General features: G+C 37.5%; 1 protein-coding gene across 1 annotated transcript in view; it reads right to left on the bottom strand.

Moving 5' to 3' along the window:
* The window catches only part of LOC128661578 (dynein axonemal heavy chain 5-like), a 671317-nt gene that overhangs the window by 555890 nt on the left and 96861 nt on the right, over nucleotides 1–18566 (bottom strand). The window contains 3 exon segments of the mRNA XM_053715820.1: nucleotides 8859–8982; nucleotides 11509–11596; nucleotides 14149–14356. Coding sequence (XP_053571795.1) covers nucleotides 8859–8982; nucleotides 11509–11596; nucleotides 14149–14356 — 420 coding nt within the window.

Here is an 18566-nt window from a genome sequence, read left to right on the forward strand (position 1 = left end):
GAACCCACCGCTGCATCCTCCAATCTTTACCGATAACCTAAGTTATCAAAATGTCTGACATAGTTCGTTATGCGCATGCGCGTCCGTTATGCGCATGTGTGATCGTAAGAGCTTGTCCGTTATGCCCATGACACAAACAGACACTCTGCACTAAGTGTGCTATCAAAGGTATAATATGCGCGTGCGCGAGTCAACATATCGCAGCACGCATGCGCCTGGTGATGAAATCCATTAATGATATTAAAAAAAATGCAATCGGATTGGCGATAAAGTTTGCAAGTGAACATCCAATAATAGAGGAATGGGTTTAGTGACGTCATACTCAAAATAAAAATTATAATTTTTATCTATTCAGAAACATCGTTTTGCTGTAAAAGTCGGTAAGTTATTAGCTATAAACGTTTGTGATACGAAATTGATAATCAAATTGTGCTTAAAATGGTAAAGTTTTGGAATCCTTTAATTGTACATATTTCATATTCCAATTTTCTTCACTTACAGGATAATGTAATTTTTATTATAAATAAATGAATATATATACCTATACGGTTACCTATATATCTATTTCTATAGATAAGAAAATTTATGTTTACCTGACAAATGTATTTCTTTTTTGACACAATGAGTCCACGCATCATCTTAATTACTGTTGGGAATACCACTCCTGCCCAGCAGGAGGCGGCAAAGAGCACCACAGCAAAGCTGTTAAATATCTCCTCCCTTCCCTCCCACCCCAATCATTTGAACGAAGTAAAGGAGAGAAAGGAAAAACAAGGTGTAGAGGTGTCTGAAGTTTATAATAACCAACAACCTGTCTTTCAAAAACAGGGCGGGCCGTGGACTCATTGTGTCAAAAAATAAATAAATTTATCAGGTAAACATAAATTTTCTTTCTTTTTTAATGACACGATGAGTCCACAGATCATCTTAATTACTGTTGGGAATCAATACCCAAGCTAGAGTACACAGATGATAAGGGTGGGCCAAGACAGGAAACCTAAACGGAAGGCACCACTGCTTGACAAACCTTTCTCCCAAAAGAGGCCTCAGCCGAGGCAAAAAAATCAAATTAAAATCTGAAAAAGTGTGAAGAGAGGACCAGGCTGCGGACTTGCAAATCTGTTCCATAAGGCTTCAAATTGAATGCCCATGAAGAAGGAACAACCTTCATAGATAAAGCCGTAACTCCCTCAGGAGACTGCTGACCAACAATCTCATAAGCAAAGCAAAAGATACTCTTCAGCCACAAAGAAAAGAAGTAGCCATAGCTTTCTGTCTCTTTTCTTTAAACAGGAGACTGACAATTATCCTTAGTCGCCTGTACAAAGAATCATAGTGCACGTATCACGTCCAGATTGTATAGAAGCCATCCTCATAAAAGGAAGAATTAGGATACACGTTAAGAACAACAATCGCCTGATTAGTGTTCCCATCTGAAACCACTTTAGGGAGAAACCCTAACTTAGAACGTAAATCCACCTTATCCAGATGAACATAAGGTAAGGAGACTCATACTGTAAGGCCGAGAGCTCTGACACTCTACGAGCAGAGGAATTATCTAAGGAATGCAGCGGCTCAAACTGAGCCCTCTGAAGAACCTTAAGAACTAAATTAAGACTCCCAGGAGGAGTAACTGATTTGGACACAGGCCTGATCCTGGCCAAGGCCTGACCAAATGAATCTACGTCTGGGATGCCAGACGAACATGTAGCAAAAAAGTAGACAAGGCAGCTATTTCTTGGAGAAAAGACCTAATTCCAGGATTCCAAACTCTACTCCTTTTAAGAGTATCCCTTGGTTTCACACCAGTATAAATATTCACGCCATGTCTTATGGGTAAAATATTTCCTAAAGCGTCCATCATAAAATAAAGCGTCCATCTTAAAGTAGTCAGTTTCAGAGAAACTAAATTTGGATAAAAGAAGGGTCCTTGAAGTAGAAGGTCCTTCCTCCATGGAAAAAAACTCCCAGGTGGAAGAAGTGACATGTCCACCAAGACTGCATACCAATCCTGCAGGCCAAGCCAATGAAATGAGGATCACCGATGCCCTCTCCTGCTTAGATCGAGCCAAGATTCCAGGAGAGTAATCAAATGGAGGAATTACGTATGCAAGACTGAAATTCCAAGGTAGTGCCAGAGCGACTATTAGAACAGCCTGAGGGATCTTTGACCTCACTCCATTGAGAATCAGGCTGGAAAAACACTCCCGGCTGGAGTTCCCACTCCCCTGGGAAAAAAGTGTGCCTACTTACGAAGACCGCCTCTCAGAAGTCCCTTCTGGGATGTGGGTCGCCGACAGACAGCAATTGTGGGTCTCAGCCTACTGAACGATCTTGGCTACTTCTGTCATTGTCAAGAAAACTCAGAGTTCCTGACGGATGAAGAAAGATCTAACTGAAACCTGATAAACCAGGTCGAAGCTAACTGAGGCCAGGCTGGGAGAGGATTGGAGATTACTCTCAATTTAAAAATGTTTATGGGTAGAACAGACTCCAACCGGGTCCATGTTCCCTGCTCTTAGAGAGCCCCAAACAATTCCCCAGCCCAAAAGGCTGGCATCTGTTGTCACATTCACCCAGAAGAACTGCGAAAGCAGGTTCCCTGGGAGAAAGATCCTGAGACAACCACCAAAGTATTCTTAACTGCTGAGAACTGAGGTGGAAACGGGCAACTGGAATAATGTCCATTGCTGCTACCATCAATGCAATTACCTCCATACACTGAGCCACTGATGGGACTGAATTGCTAGGCAAGAATCGAAAATCCTTGAATTCCTGATTCATGTCAGCTTCTTTGATGAGGAGACTAATATAATTCTCCAAGAAAACTACCCTTGTAGTTGGAACTGAGTAATTCTTTTCCAAATTCACCTTCCATCCGTGAGACTGCAGGAAAAATCATGCGTAATCCTGCTTGTTGAAAGTAATACGCTTGAACCAGAATGTAATCCGGAGAAGGTGCCACTGCAATAATCCGCAATCAGAGCAACACCAGCAGTGATCCCAGAACCCTTGAGAAAATTCTGGGAGCTGTGGCAAGGCTGAGAAAGAGACAAGAACTGGAAATGTTTGTCTAGAAAGGCAAACCTTAGAAATTTGTGATAGTACTTGTGGATGGGACCATGCAAGTATGCATCCTTCAAATCCACCGTGGTCATAATTGACCCTCTTGGACCAAAGAAAGAATGGACCGATAGTTTCCATTTTGAAATATGACACTCTGAGAACCCTGTGTGGATTCTAAAACAGATCTGAAGGTTCCCTCCTTCTTGGGAACCATGAACAGATAGGAATAGCGTCCCAGATCTCATTCCTGCATTGGACCAGGAACTATCCCTCCCATGTCGGAGAGGAACATACACAGTGTAAAAGCGTCTCTCTTTTTGTCTGGTCTGCCGATAATCTTGAAAGCAGAAACCTGCCCAGGGATCATGAAATCACAAACCCACGCCTGAGCAAAAAAGGAAAACCTGCCCCCCTTTCGGATTGGATGCAGGCCCTTCATGCTGTCTTTGATTCAACAGCAGGCTTCTTGGACTGTTTTCCCCTCTTCTAAGACTGATTGTGTCTCTAGGAAGGCTTAGACTGCTCCTGCTTGGAAGAAGGAGTGGATTTCCCTAGAAATCTCGAAAGGAACGAAACTTTCTCTGACGTCCTTTTTGCTTATTTCTCTTATCCTGTAGATGAAACATCCTCAGACCAAGATTTTAACCATAGTGCTCTGCGGGCCAATATGGCAAAGCCTGAAATCATAGTTTCCAGCTTAATAATCTGAAGGGAAGCTCTGTAATAAAGGAGTTTCTTATCCCTTCAAGAGGGGTGTCTCTCCAATAGAATCAGACAATGCATCAAACCAGTACGCCGCCGCACTGGTGACAGTAGCCATACCAACCACAGGTTGTCAATGTAAACCCTCTAATTTCTTATCTATAGGGTCTTAAAGGAGCCACTATCCTCTATGGGAATAGTATCTCCCCTGGCTAGCGTGGAAATTGCCCCATCCACCCTGGCTATCATCTGCTAAGACTCCTTGATAGAGTCTGCTGAAGGAAACATTCTCCTATTCCTTAGCCAATATCTCTATAGCCCTATCTGGTACAGGAAATACTTCCACCATGAAGGGCACGTCACAAAATTAGTAAAACTTACTGGACTCTAGGATAGACTACGCCGATAGTGTCGGAGTCGTCCAGGGTAGCTAAAACCTCCACAAGTTACAAATGGAGGTATTCAAGCTAAAACTGAAGGAAAGCAACCTCAGGATCAGATAAAGGTATTACCCCATCTAAGTCTGAGAATTCCCCCTCAGAGAGTGGAGGCTCCTCCATTTGTGCACAGCCGCACATGAACCCCCAGTGAACCCCCAAAAGAAAGAAAGAAGAAATAAAAAATTAACACATTAAATAAATAAATCTTTTTGGCCTAATAAAAAGATTTATTTATTTATTTAATTAATAATAATAATAATAATTAATCCAGGCTCCACACCTCCACTGTAGTTTTGTCTTTAAAACATTTTTTTTCCATGTTAACTGCTATCTATCGCACCGCATGTGCGATAGATAGAAGTATAGGCAAAAGCACTTTCCCCTTTCTGTCTGCAGTGCCTGCAGCGCTGCCCACAACCCAGTCCATAGCCTTGCTAATCGCACATCTTTCAGTGTGCGAATGTGAGAGCCAACTATCACGTGACACTCGCACATTGAGAGCTGTGTGTGTGGGACTGGGAGGCGCACATTGGGAACTGTAAGGTGCGCTGTAGGGTGAAGCTGTGTGTGCTCCAACGTTCCCAGCCATGCAGATTACGAACGGATGCGCTGCTGCGCATGACAGGGGCCGGTATAAATTTAAAGCATATTCAGCCCGCCAACAGCGCACTTACAGTCAGTGACAGCCAGGGGCCAGGGGCAATCATACACCGTTGTGACACGTGTGTGAAGTAGAGACTGAGGTAAATGTGACTCGCTGTATTTTTGGAAGTGGCATGCTGTACTGTACTGTGTCTGAGGCTGAGTTTAAAGGCAGTGGGATCGGATGCCGGAGGAGAATTGAATTATGCTTAAGTTAGCGATTTTTGGGGGCAGAGCTAACCGGCTTTCACATTTTCATCGGGCAGCCACGTGTGTGAGGTATGGAGAGGACAGTAGAGTTTCCACTGGAAAGCAGGGAACAGTCTGTATAGTGTATTTTCCATTCTCAGACTCAGGTACTAACTGTAAATAAGTAATTTGGGTGAAAGTTACCTTTATTTAGTATAGAAAGAAACCAATACTTTATTCTCAGTGATGACTATTAATACTTCACAGAAATCGTGCAGATCACATGTATTTCAGTGTTCTCAGAGGCAGAGCTTCTATTTGGTGCTGATTTGGAGTGGGAATATTTACACTTAAAGAAAATTTATGTCACTATTTATTTACTCCAGTCTCCCACTTTATAGATACTCGTTTTTCTTCAGTACAGTAGCACTTGTGCAACTCATGTAAAAATGTCCTGCTGAAAAAGTATTCATGTATTGTTGGAATTGTGTCAGCAACAAGACATTTTTTCACAAATTGCACAAGTACTACTGTACTGCAGAAAAACAAGGATATTAATTGGCAATAAATCATATGGGAATAAACATATGTGTGTTTTTATTGTCCTTTATAATCATTTATCAGTTTATTCACAGTTTTTAGCAGTGCTGGGTGTCTTATACTAAGGGGTATTATTTATGCCTTTAATTATGTATGTACCGCTGATGACCTAACGTTCTACCCCTTGCTATACTTGCATCTTACATAGGCCCATATGATATACTTGACATTTCTTTCTATAGGATTATGGGCTTACTATACACTTTGGCCTATACAACATGGTGATTAGGATACCTGAATATCCTTATTTTTGCTCTTTGCTTGTCAATTTTTACATGGTGTCCCATATATGATGATTTATGTATGCACTTAACTATGTTGTTTGTTCCTATGATCATATTTTTTATGTATTCATTTTGATTCCTGCTGTATTACATATTGTATATATATAACTATTTTACATAACTGGTGGTCTGTGAACCCCCATTTGAATAACCCACGAGCCGCCACTGCCCTCAGATACTACCGAAGTATCCACCTTTCAGGTTACAGGGAAGAAACATTCGGAATAGCTACTACTGAATCAGTCACACTATTCACTGATTGAAAATATGTCCTCTTGTACTTTTCCCTAAAGTGTGGGAAAAACAGACAATGCATGAAATGCAAGGTAACTCCAGGTGGAGTGTGAGAGGAAGCGCAGGGCACTGCATGTGGGCTATAAATTTTTAGGACACTTTAGGAGAAATTTGTGGCATATCTTGACCATTGTCAATAGACTCATAAAAAGCATGCGCCTTAGAAGGAGTAGGTTCAGAAAAAGTCTATTTTTATAACCACATTGGCATCAAAGCATAAAAACAAGAGACACCTAGCAGGACCTCTTGGTCCATCCTGAGTCACAAAAGATGAGTTAAACAAATAAACAGGTTACATTTTTTAATAAAAAATTAACACATAAAAAACGTTTTAAAATGTAACCTTTTATTTTTGTGTGCAGAAAGAAGCTAAATTAGTACACAATTACTGCAGAACCTATCTACACCTCAGCTTGACCTTGCTGAGGTGCCCATCTGCCCTTCTGATACCAATTATATTCCAAACTTTATCATTTTAAAAACGTAAGTAAACATAGAAAAATGTTATTCATTTCTTGTTCATAAAAATGTTCGGAACTCAGCTATAACGCTGTCTGGCCCAACATATGTGTATACACTAAGGACTGTGTTTCTAGCACTTTTACGTTACTGTCTCTTTTTGTAAGTAACCAGTGACCCTTCCGTTTCCTGCAAATCGGAATTGATACAGAAGAGTGTGCAGTACAAATTGGCGCCACACATAGCTCCGCCCAGATAAGCCACCGGGAGCTAAATGAACCCTCTGACAAGCCTGGATGCAAATTAGATATACCGCTTTCTAGACAGCAGCTTAGCCCATAAATGTGATAAAAAACAATCACCTCACACTGAGTCTTTTTCCCTCAGCCCTAGTGATTTAAACCCCCAGAGAAAAACCACCTATTTAGTCTCCTGAGCCCCAGTGCCTGCTTAAAACGTGCTGTCACAGAATCCCCTCCTTTTATATATAGGAGTTATGTCCCTTGGTAAATAAGTGCTCCACTTCCTCTGAGATCCTTTGTTTTCTCAGACCCAGAATAAAAAGTCAGCATTTACCATTAAATTCTGCCCGACAGCAAGGCAGCTCACCAGGTTTGAGAGGTCCTCTCCCTCACATGGACCTGTGGAAAAAGGATAAAGCCTGAGTAATCTTACTTCGGCTATCAGGATTAGGGCAGCATAATATATATGGGAGGCACAGTGAGAATTATGTCCCACAAGTTCCCATTGCTCTAAAGCCACCACTGCTCTACTGAAGAGACTGATATGGACTACGGCTACACCCCAGAAAAAAGTAGCACAATCTTGTACTACTTAAAAAATAAAAAACTCTTGATTAAAGAATCTTTTACTAACACCTACTTTACCACCTCCTTGCTCTTAACGTAGGCAAAGAGAATGACTGGGGTGGGAGGAAAGGGAGGAGATATTTAACAGCTTTGCTGTGGTGCTCTTTGCCGCCTCCTGCTGGGCAGGAGTGGTATTCCCAACAGTAATTAAGATGATCCGTGTACTCATCGTGTCATTAAAAAGAAATATAGGTATAGATATGTATTTTATATTGTTATATATCTATAGAAATATATATTTAATAATAAAAATTACATTGTTTTCTTTGTAAAGAGCATAGGAATGTAAATTATGCATTAATGCGCATCAGTGATTGAGATTTAGGTCTAAGGCGGTGTTGGGTTAGCGCACATGAGTAATTGCTAACTTCAATGCACATTATTAAAATATTAAATATTTAAAAATTATTAAAAATCATTATTCATACTCTCATTTTTAATAATTTGTATTAATATTTTTACATATTTTATATTTAATATTTTAATAAAGTGCATTGAAGTTAGCAATTCTTCATGTGCATCAACCCAACACCATGTTAGACTTAATCACGAACCCCAAAGCGCATTATACATATTATGCATTCATATGTTCTTCACATACAAATAATGTAATTTTTATTATAGAATATGTATATATATATATATATATATATATATATATATATGTATGTATATATATATATTTATATATCATATATATATGTGATATTGTTAATGTAAAATAGATATCTATACCAATTTATCAATAGCAATAGATATACAGGTATATATATATATATATATATATATATATATATATATATATGTATATATTTTCAATAAAAATTACATAGATGTTAGTTTTTTTTCTTCTGCTCTCTCTATTGACTTTTATGGGTAGAATACGTTAATGCGGCTGCAATATTTGGTTATTGTACAGACTTTTTACTTTTAACTTGTAATATGCATTGCACACTATCTGATGTACACAAAAACATTACTTCTAGCGAAGTTTACGCTCAAGCAAAAGATCTGAAGAGCGTGTCATTTGTAATCTGTCCATTAGTCAATTCAATAGGGGGTGTTGTTAAGGGGGCATAGGCACGGAACCTCCAAAGATATTCATTAAAGGTCCCTTAGCAAAAACAACCATAATGGCTTCATTCAAAATTACAGAAATGAATTGTTGCGCAACAGGCATCTTAGTGTATATGGACAATAATATACATTTCTTTATTTACACAAGAATGTTATGTTTTTGCAAAGCAATGCAACTGATACTACAGAAAAGATTGATAGAAATGAATGTCAACAAAAAATGTAATACTACCTACATTTAACAAGCGAATCTGTATTCTTCTGACACAAGTGACCAATCAAATTGTAATAACTACAGGCAAGACATTCTTGGCAGCGGGTTTTTTGTTTTGTATCAAGATGTGCACAGGCAAAGGAGTCCTACAAGAGAAAAAATATGGCAGAAAGTTACATGATGGTTTGAATAGTAAACAGTATCAGTTACAGTGTAATAATACAAAAAAATTAAAATGACAATATTTATATATCACTTTATAAGAGGAATACATTGTATATAGGAGACTAAAAGGCAACTCAAATTTTATATCACACACATATATTATATGTGATATAAAACAGAATAATCATTATAGTTTACCAGTCAACCTACTAGTCCAAAGAGAAAAATATAAATATTTATAGACATACCTAGACAGATAGATAGATAGATAGATAGATAGATAGATAGACATAGACTGATAGATAATTTATAGATAGATAGATAGATAGATAGATAGATAGATGATAGATAGATAGATAGATAGATAGATAGATAGATAGATAGATAGATAGATAGATAGATATACATAGACTGTTAGGAGATAGATAGATAGATAGATAGATAGATAGATAGATAGATAGATAGATAGATACAGTGGGGCAAAAAAGTATTTAGTCAGCCACCAATTGTGCAAGTTTTCCCACTTAAGAAGATGAGAGAGGCCTGCAATTTTCATCATAGGTATACCTCAACTATGAGAGACAAAATGTGTAAACAAATCCAGACAATCACATTGTCTGATTTGGAAAGAATTTATTTGCATATTATGGTGGAAAATAAGTATTTGGTCACCTACAAACAAGCAAGATTTCTGGCTTTCACAGATCTGTATCTTCTTCTTTAAGAGGCTCCTCTGTCCTCCACTCATTACCTGTATTAATGGCACCTGTTTGAACTTGTTATCAGTATAAAAGACACCTGTTCACAACTTCAAACAGTCACACTCCAAACTCCACTATGGTGAAGACCAAAGAGCTGTCGAAGGACACCAGAAACAAAATTGTAGACCTGCACCAGGCTGGGAAGACTGAATCTGCAATAGGCAAGCAGCTTGGTGTGAATAAATCAACTGTGGGAGCAATAATTAGAAAATGGAAGACATACAAGATCACTGATAATCTCCCTCGATCTGGGGCTCCACGCAAGATCTCACCCGTGGGGTCAAAATGATCACAATGATCACAAAAACGGTGAGCAAACATCCCAGAACCACACGGGGGGCCTAGTGAATGACCTGCAGAGAGCTGGGACCAAGTAACAAAGGCTACCATCAGTAACACACTAGGCCGCCAGGGACTCAGATCCTGCAGTGCCAGACCTGTCTCCCTGCTTAAGCCAGTACATGTCCGGGCCCATCTGAAGTATGCTAGAGAGCATTTGGATGATCCAGAAGCGGATTGGGAGAATGTCATATGGTCAGATGAAACCAAAGTAGAACTGTTTGGTAGAAACACAACTCGTCGTGTTTGGAGGAGAGAGAATGCTGAGTTGCAACCAAAGAACACCATACCTACTGTGAAGCATGGGGTGGCAACATCATGCTTTGGGGCTGTTTCTCTGCAAAGGGAACAGGACAACTGATCCGTGTACATGAAAGAATGAATGGGGCCATGTATCGTGAGATTTTTAGTGCAAACCTCCTTACATCAGCAAGGGCATTGAAGATGAAACGTGGCTGGGTTTTTCAGCATTACAATGATCCCAAACACACCGCCCGGGCAATGAAGGAGTGGCTTCGTAAGAAGCATTTCAAGGTCCTGGAGTGGCCTATCCAGTCTCCAGATCTCAACCCCATAGAAAAGCTTTGGAGGGAGTTGAAAGTCCGTGTTGCCCAGCGACAGCCCCAAAACATCACTGCTCTAGAGGAGATCTGCATGCAGGAATGGGCCAACATACCAGCAACAGTGTGTGACAACCTTGTGAAAACTTACAGAAAATGTTTGACCTCTGTCATTGCCAACAAAGGATATATAACAAAGTATTGAGATGAACTTTTGATATTGACCAAATACTTATTTTCCACCATAATTTGCAAATAAATTCTTTCCAAATCAGACAATGTGATTGTCTGAATTTGTTTCCACATTTTGTCTCTCATAGTTCAGGTATACCTATGATGAAAATTACAGGCCTCTCTCATCTTCTTAAGTGGGAGAACATATATATATATATATAGATAGATAGATAGATAGATAGATAGATAGATAGATAATTGATAGATAGATAGATAATTGATAGATAGATAGATAGATAGATAGAGAGATAGATAGATAGATAGATAGATAGATAGATAGATAGATAGATAAATAGATATCCATTGAACCTTCCACTAAAATGTCTGCATTCTGACAACCAAGACATTTTGGAAGCCGCTTATGTTCATGGCAATATTTTAGGTAAAACCTGCTTGATTTTAGATGAGCTTATCTATTTCAAGCATACATATAACTGAATTTTATTCAGGACCCAAAGGACTGGAAGTGGTTGTAAATTAATCAAAATAAAATCACTAAACATTTTAAAGAGAATTTCTAAGGGCATTTTATAAAAAACTTTATGAAGAGTTATACTCTTTTTAATTCAGAGCCTAGACAGCATATTTTAAATATACATAAGATATATCTTACTTGAAGACTATTTTGGTCCACTGACTTCAGTTTACTTATTAGCACGTCAATCATCTCATACAAAGACAACTCAACCTGCTGGCTTTGCCTGGAAAATAAAAATAGAGGAAGCATATTAATAAATGTCAGTAATATTTTAAACGTTGCTAGATAGTAAACAAGTGCATGCAGTACATGGAATGTTATTGAGTTTTATTTCATGATGTTGTTTATGTTACTTTTGAAACACTTGAATAGCTGAGCACCTAAGAATATTGTAATATAGTGTCTAGGTAGACATTGATGTCATTAATTATTGCAACTTATTGTTTCAGGCACCAGAAAGAGTTTATGCAATGCTATCTGCATTGTATTGACATCTAATAAAATATTAAGTGACTGGAAACAATTATGAGAGAAGAGAACATTGTTGCGGTTTCTAAAAATGTAATTGAATCCCTTTACGGTGATGAATATATATGTTTATGCAAGTAATTTCATCATTCTAAATCATTCTGGTTAGAGAATTAAGACATTTCTCATTGATATGGACACCATGACACACACAATAATGAGAACTTCCAGGAATCTGACATTTATTTTCGGCAATATAAACACATCATACATTTTTCTTTCTATTGTTCTTTCCGTACTTGCTTGTACACATGAAAGAGACTGAAACATGAAGTCATTTTTGTGCATTAGAAAAGGGGTTGTTTGTTCTTTTGATATGAGGGGCTGCACTGTCATTTTTTGTCTGTGAGAACATATTATTCTAACTGACACAAACATAGCATGATATGTTGTATATCGTAGTCATCTACAAATGTTACAAACCTACCTGCAAACGCAGATGCGGAAACATTTATATTTAATCTATAATTAAAGGGACACTGAACCCAAATTTTTTCTTTCATGATTCAGATACAGCATGAAATTTTAAGCAACTTTCTAATTTATTCCTATTATCAAATTTTCTTCATTCTCTTGGTATCTTTATTTGAAATGCAAGAATGTAAGTTTAGATGCCGGCCCATTTTTGGTGAACAACCTGGGTTGTCCTTGCTGATTAGTGGATACATTCATCCACCAATAAAAAGTGCTGTCCAGAGTTCTGAACGTAAAAAAAAGCTTAGATGCCTTCTTTTTCAAATAAATATAGCAAGAGAAAAAAGAAAAATTGATAATAGGAGTAAATTAGAAAGTTGCTTAAAATTGCATGCTCTATCTGAATCACTAAAGAAAAATTTTGAGTTCAGTGTCCCTTTAAGGTATAAATCTGCAAATTGTAAATAAGTCAGAGGCATGGAATAGTCACTTGGGAGAGTGTTCCCTATATATGAAGCTGCCTAAGCAGCGTGTGGGGTAATTTCTGTGCAGGCTTACTCATGTGAGTGCTGCTTTTTAAATATGTGTTCAGCATGAAAGGCTGACTGACAAGCCCTTCTCTTGTGTAATTGGTTGCACAAGAATGCGGGGGGCTATGATAAATGGGTTTTGGTCTTACATATGGGTGGTGTTTCAAAAATGATGTGGGGTTGCAGCCAGATTTGACTATAATGTTATCATGATTTGCAGATAAGCGGCATGGAATGGCACGAAGACCAAGACAAAGTGCTGCTAAATGCATTATTGACAAAGGCACAAACTATAATCAGGGAAATTGGAGGGCCTGATATCTAGCAGAGGTCCCGGCCCTGAGGTTGGACAAGCCTGTTTTAGAAAAATGGCTTTCTTAATTGAACCTAGTTTTATAATGTTAAATAAAAAACACAATTCACAGGTGCAGTTCCCTATTTCTTAAGAATGTGTCCAGCACATTTCATTTAAAAAAATGTATAATAGGGGATGGCTGTATCGCTTGTTCAGTGAATAATTTCTTGACATTTTGGAGATGTACTGACAGTTTGGAATAAGTATAATATAGCTTGGAAAGTGTTCCCTCATTAAAAGGGACAAGTGGAATAGCAGAAGCTGCTCCCAGGGAACTCATAGAATAAGCTATTGAGCTTCTGTCTCACGTAAAAACTGAAAAAAGAAACCAGTTTGAACCATGTGAATTTAAATTTGAAACTTGCAGAGCTGAGAAATGTGTGTTTAATAATACAGTGTAAGCTTTGTTATTACCATTCAAACAGGTTCTTGGATTGAAAAGGAAAGGCTGAAGAATGTATCTCAGTATCCCTTTATGTATTTGAGTATAGATGGCTGACAGGAAATTTAATTAGAATATAACAAGAGCCATGGTGAAATAATAATAAACAATTTGATTTATATTTTGTCTGAATCTTATAAGGATGCTGTGTGTGATGAGATTATAATCATTATCTCTATCATTATTTAGCCAAACATTGATGTAAAGACATATTGATGAATTTAGAAAATGTGGGCTGATCATAATCTTTTAGAATACTTTTCAAATACTTTATCTACAAATATCCCCATAGACTTTAATGGTGTTTTCTGTTAGAGTTCTTTTCTAAAGGATAATGATTGACCCCTATTATTTGCTTTGGTTCTAATGTCACATTGTATGGGAAAAGATGGACGAAAAGATATCCAATATTTGCAGCATCAGCAATAACTACCAAGTGACTAAGCAGTTAGTGTTATTGCGCTTTATACCTAGCTACCATTTGTATTATTTCAAAGACAACTTACATTGACAACGTTTCTGAAGCCATAGCGATCACTTTTTCTGTTTTTTCCAGGAAAGCTGATACAGTGATGACATCATCTTCGGGCAAGTCTATTAGAGGAGTCTCAGAAATGTCTTGTAAAATCTTCTCAATACGACACTCTAAAGTGTCGGACACTCCTTTGCATATTTGCTCTACTTCCTTTAGGGTGCTATAAACACCAGCAATAACTATGAAAGAGAAACATGTTTCTTTACATGGTTTATTCAGCATTTGTGTTATGCTTAATGATAAAACAAGAATTTAGAATTGACACATAGTTAAAGTCAGATCTGGACAGGCAAAGAAGTGCTCATCCTGAACTGAGCACAGACAGTGATTGACGACAACAAACATATGCCAATATCACAAGCAAAAGGTAAGTAATTACTATAAATCTAGATAAATAATTTCATTTAAAATGAGTAAAACAGTCTGCAAAATATCTACAGATTGTAATGGGAAATGGCTGCATTAAAGGGACAGTAAAGTCAAAATTTAACTTTCATGGTTCAGACAGAGCATGCAACTTTGAAAAATTTTCTTCTGTTATCTATTTTGCTTTGTTCCTTTGGTATCCTTTGATGAAAAGCATAGCTAGATAGGCTCATGAGTAACTATGTGAACTTCTGGGAGCTAGATGCTGATTGGTGGCAGCACATACCACTTGTCATTGAGTCACCTGATGTGTTTAGCTTTCTTCTAGTAGTGCATTGCTGCACTTTGAACAAAGGATACTAAGAGAATGAAGCAAATTTGGTAATAGAAGAAAATCAGAAAGGTATTTAAAATTTTATGTTCTCTCTGAATCATAAAATGATTTTTTTTGTTTCAGTTCCCTTTAAATGTTAGTTGTTGTTACTTATTTGCATCTACTCTAATACAACAAATGCAACATGTAAAAAAAGGAAAACAATCTAAAGATGTAAACAAAGATATTAGCCTTCTAAAGTTTATACATGGGGCGCGATCCGATATAGATCGTAGTTTGCGGCGCAAGGGAGGGAACCTGCGTCGCCCGCAGTTTCAGCTCGCAACTCGAGCTATCCCATATATGGCGCCGTCAGATGCTAACGTGCAGTAAGTCGGATAAACCAGCAATGTCCAGAAATCTGCGCAAGTACAAATTTCTGGCGTCGCCAGTGACTTACGGCACGTTAGAAACTGCCGGCGCCTACAAAACCTGACTAAAGTCTAAATCACCCGCACTGTCTAACACGCCTCCCTAACATAGCCCGACACGTCTAACCCTCTATCCGCTATCCCCCCTCACTATCCTAACAATAAAATATGTATTAACCCCTAAACCGCTGCTCCCGGAGCCCGCCGCTACCTAATAAAGTTATTAACCCCTAAACCGCCGCCAGCTATATTAAATCTATAACCCCCTAAAGTGAGCCCCTACCCCCCCGCTATCTATTTTAAAATTATTAACCCCTAATCTAATCCCCCTACCCTGCCGCCATCTATATTAAATTATTTAACCCCTAAAATACTAAACTATCCCTACCACTAAACCTAAGTCTAACCCTACAAATAGCCCTGAAAAGGGCTTTTTGCGTGGCATTGCCCCAAAGTAACAGATCTTTTGCCAGCCCTTAAAAGTGCTTTTTGTGGGGCATGCCCCAAAGAATTCAGCTCTTTTGCCAGCCCTTAAAAGGGCTTTTGGCGGGGCTTTGTCACAAAGTAAACTGCTCTTTTGCCTACAATCTACATCCCCCTACACCGCCGCCATCTATAATAAATGTATTAACCCCTAATCTAATCCCCCTACACCACCGCCAGCTATATTAACTATATTAACCCTAATTATATTAGGGTTAATATAGTTAATATAGTTATTATATTATATATATTAACTATATTAACCCTAATTATATTAGGGTTAATATAGTTAATATCGTTATTATATTATATATATATATATATATATATATATATATATATATATATTAAGTATAATAACCCTATCTAACTCTAACATCCTAACTAAACTCTTATTAAAATAAATCTAATATTAATATTATTAATTAAAATATTCCTATTTAAATCTAAATACTTACCTATAAAATAAACCCTAAGATAGCTACAATATAATTAATAATTACATTGTAGCTATGTTAGGGTTTATATTTATTTTACAGGTAAATTGTTAATTATTTTAACTAGGTATAATAGCTATTAAATAGTTATTACCTATTTAATAGCTACCTAGTTAAAATAATTACACAATTACCTGTAAAATAAATCCTAACCTAAGTTACAAATACACCTACACTATCAATAAATTAAATAAACTACAAATATCTAAAAGTATCTAAAAATACAATTAAACTAAACTAAACTAAATTACAAAAAAAACAAACACTAAATTACAAAAAATAAAAAAAAGATTACAAGATTTTTAAGCTAATTACACCTATTCTAAGCCCCCTAATAAAATAATAAAGCCCCCCAAAATAAAAAAAATTCCCTACCCTATTCTAAATTAAAAAAAGTTCAAAGCTCTTTTACCTTACCAGCCCTTAAAAGGGCCTTTTGTGGGGGCATGCCCCAAAGAAAACTGCTCTTTTGCCTGAAAAAAAAACACAATACCACCCCCCAACATTATAACCCACCACCCACATACCCCTAATCTAACCCAAACCCCCCTTAAATAAACCTAACACTACCCCCCTGAAGATCTCACTACCTTGTCTTCATCCAACCGGGCCGAACTCCTCATCCGATCCGGGCGATGTCTATCCAAGCGGCAAAGAAGAGGTCTTCATCCCAGCGATGTCTTTATCCAAGCGGCAGCAAAGTCTTCTTCCATCGGGCAGCATCTTCCATCAAGCGGCATCTTGAATCTTCTCTCCACCGACGCGGAGCATCCATCCCGGCCGACGACTGAACGACGAATGAGGTACCTTTAAATGACGTCATCCAAGATGGCGTCCGTCGAATTCCGATTGGCTGATAGGATTCTATCAGCCTATTGGAATTAAGGTAGAAAAATCTGATTGGCTGATTGAATCAGCCAATCAGATTCAAGTTCAATCCGATTGGCTGAACCAATCAGCCAATCGGATTGAACTTGAATGGATGCTCCACGTTGGTGGAGAGAAGATTCAAGATGCCGCTTGATGGAAGATGCTGCCCGATGGAAGAAGACTTTGCTGCCGCTTGGATAAAGACATCGCTGGGATGAAGACCTCTTCTTTGCCGCTTGGATAGACATCGCCCGGATCGGATGAGGAGTTCGGCCCGGTTGGATGAAGACAAGGTAGTGAGATCTTCAGGGGGGTAGTGTTAGGTTTATTTAAGGGGGGTTTGGGTTAGATTAGGGGTATGTGGGTGGTGGGTTGTAATGTTGGGGGTGGTATTGTGTTTTTTTTTTCAGGCAAAAGAGCAGTTTTCTTTGGGGCATGCCCCCACAAAAGGCCCTTTTAAGGGCTGGTAAGGTAAAAGAGCTTTGAACTTTTTTTTAATTTAGAATAGGGTAGGGAAATTTTTTTATTTTGGGGGGCTTTATTATTTTATTAGGGGGCTTAGAATAGGTGAAATTAGCTTAAAAATCTTGTAATCTTTTTTTTATTTTTTGTAATTTAGTGGGTTTTTTTTTTTTGTAATTTAGTTTAGTTTAGTTTAATTGTATTTTTAGATAGATATTTGTAGTTTATTTAATTTATTGATAGTGTAGGTGTATTTGTAACTTAGGTTAGGATTTATTTTACAGGTAATTGGGTAATTATTTTAACTAGGTAGCTATTAAATAGGTAATAACTATTTAATAGCTATTATACCTAGTTAAAATAATTAACAATTTACCTGTAAAATAAATATAAACCCTAACATAGCTACAATGTAATTATTAATTATATTGTAGCTATCTTAGGGTTTATTTTATAGGTAAGTATTTAGATTTAAATAGGAATATTTTAGTTTATAATATTAATTAGATTTATTTAATAAGAATTTAGTTAGGGGTGTTAGGGTTAGATAGAGTTAATATAGTTAATATAAATACTATAGTAACTATATTAACTATATTAACCCTAATATAATTAGGGTTAATATAGTTAATATATATAATGTAATAACTATATTAACTATAATATACTTAGGGTTAATATAGATAATATAGCTGGCGGCGGGGTAGGTAGATTAAATTAGGGGTTAATAATTTTAATATAGATGGCGGCGGTGTAAGGGGCTTATATTAGGGGTTAATACCATTAATATAGGTGCGGCGGTGTAGGGAGGGCAGGTTATAGGGCAAAAGAGCTGTTAACTTTGGGCAAAGCCCCGCAAAAGGCCCTTTTAAGGGCTGGTAATAGAGTTTATTACTTTATGTATATTAGATTAGGGGTTAATAATATTAATATAGCTGGCGGCGGTGTAAGGGGTCAGATTAGGGGA

This window comes from Bombina bombina, chromosome 5 (assembly GCF_027579735.1).
Source record: "Bombina bombina isolate aBomBom1 chromosome 5, aBomBom1.pri, whole genome shotgun sequence".
NCBI classification, from domain to species: domain Eukaryota; kingdom Metazoa; phylum Chordata; class Amphibia; order Anura; family Bombinatoridae; genus Bombina; species Bombina bombina.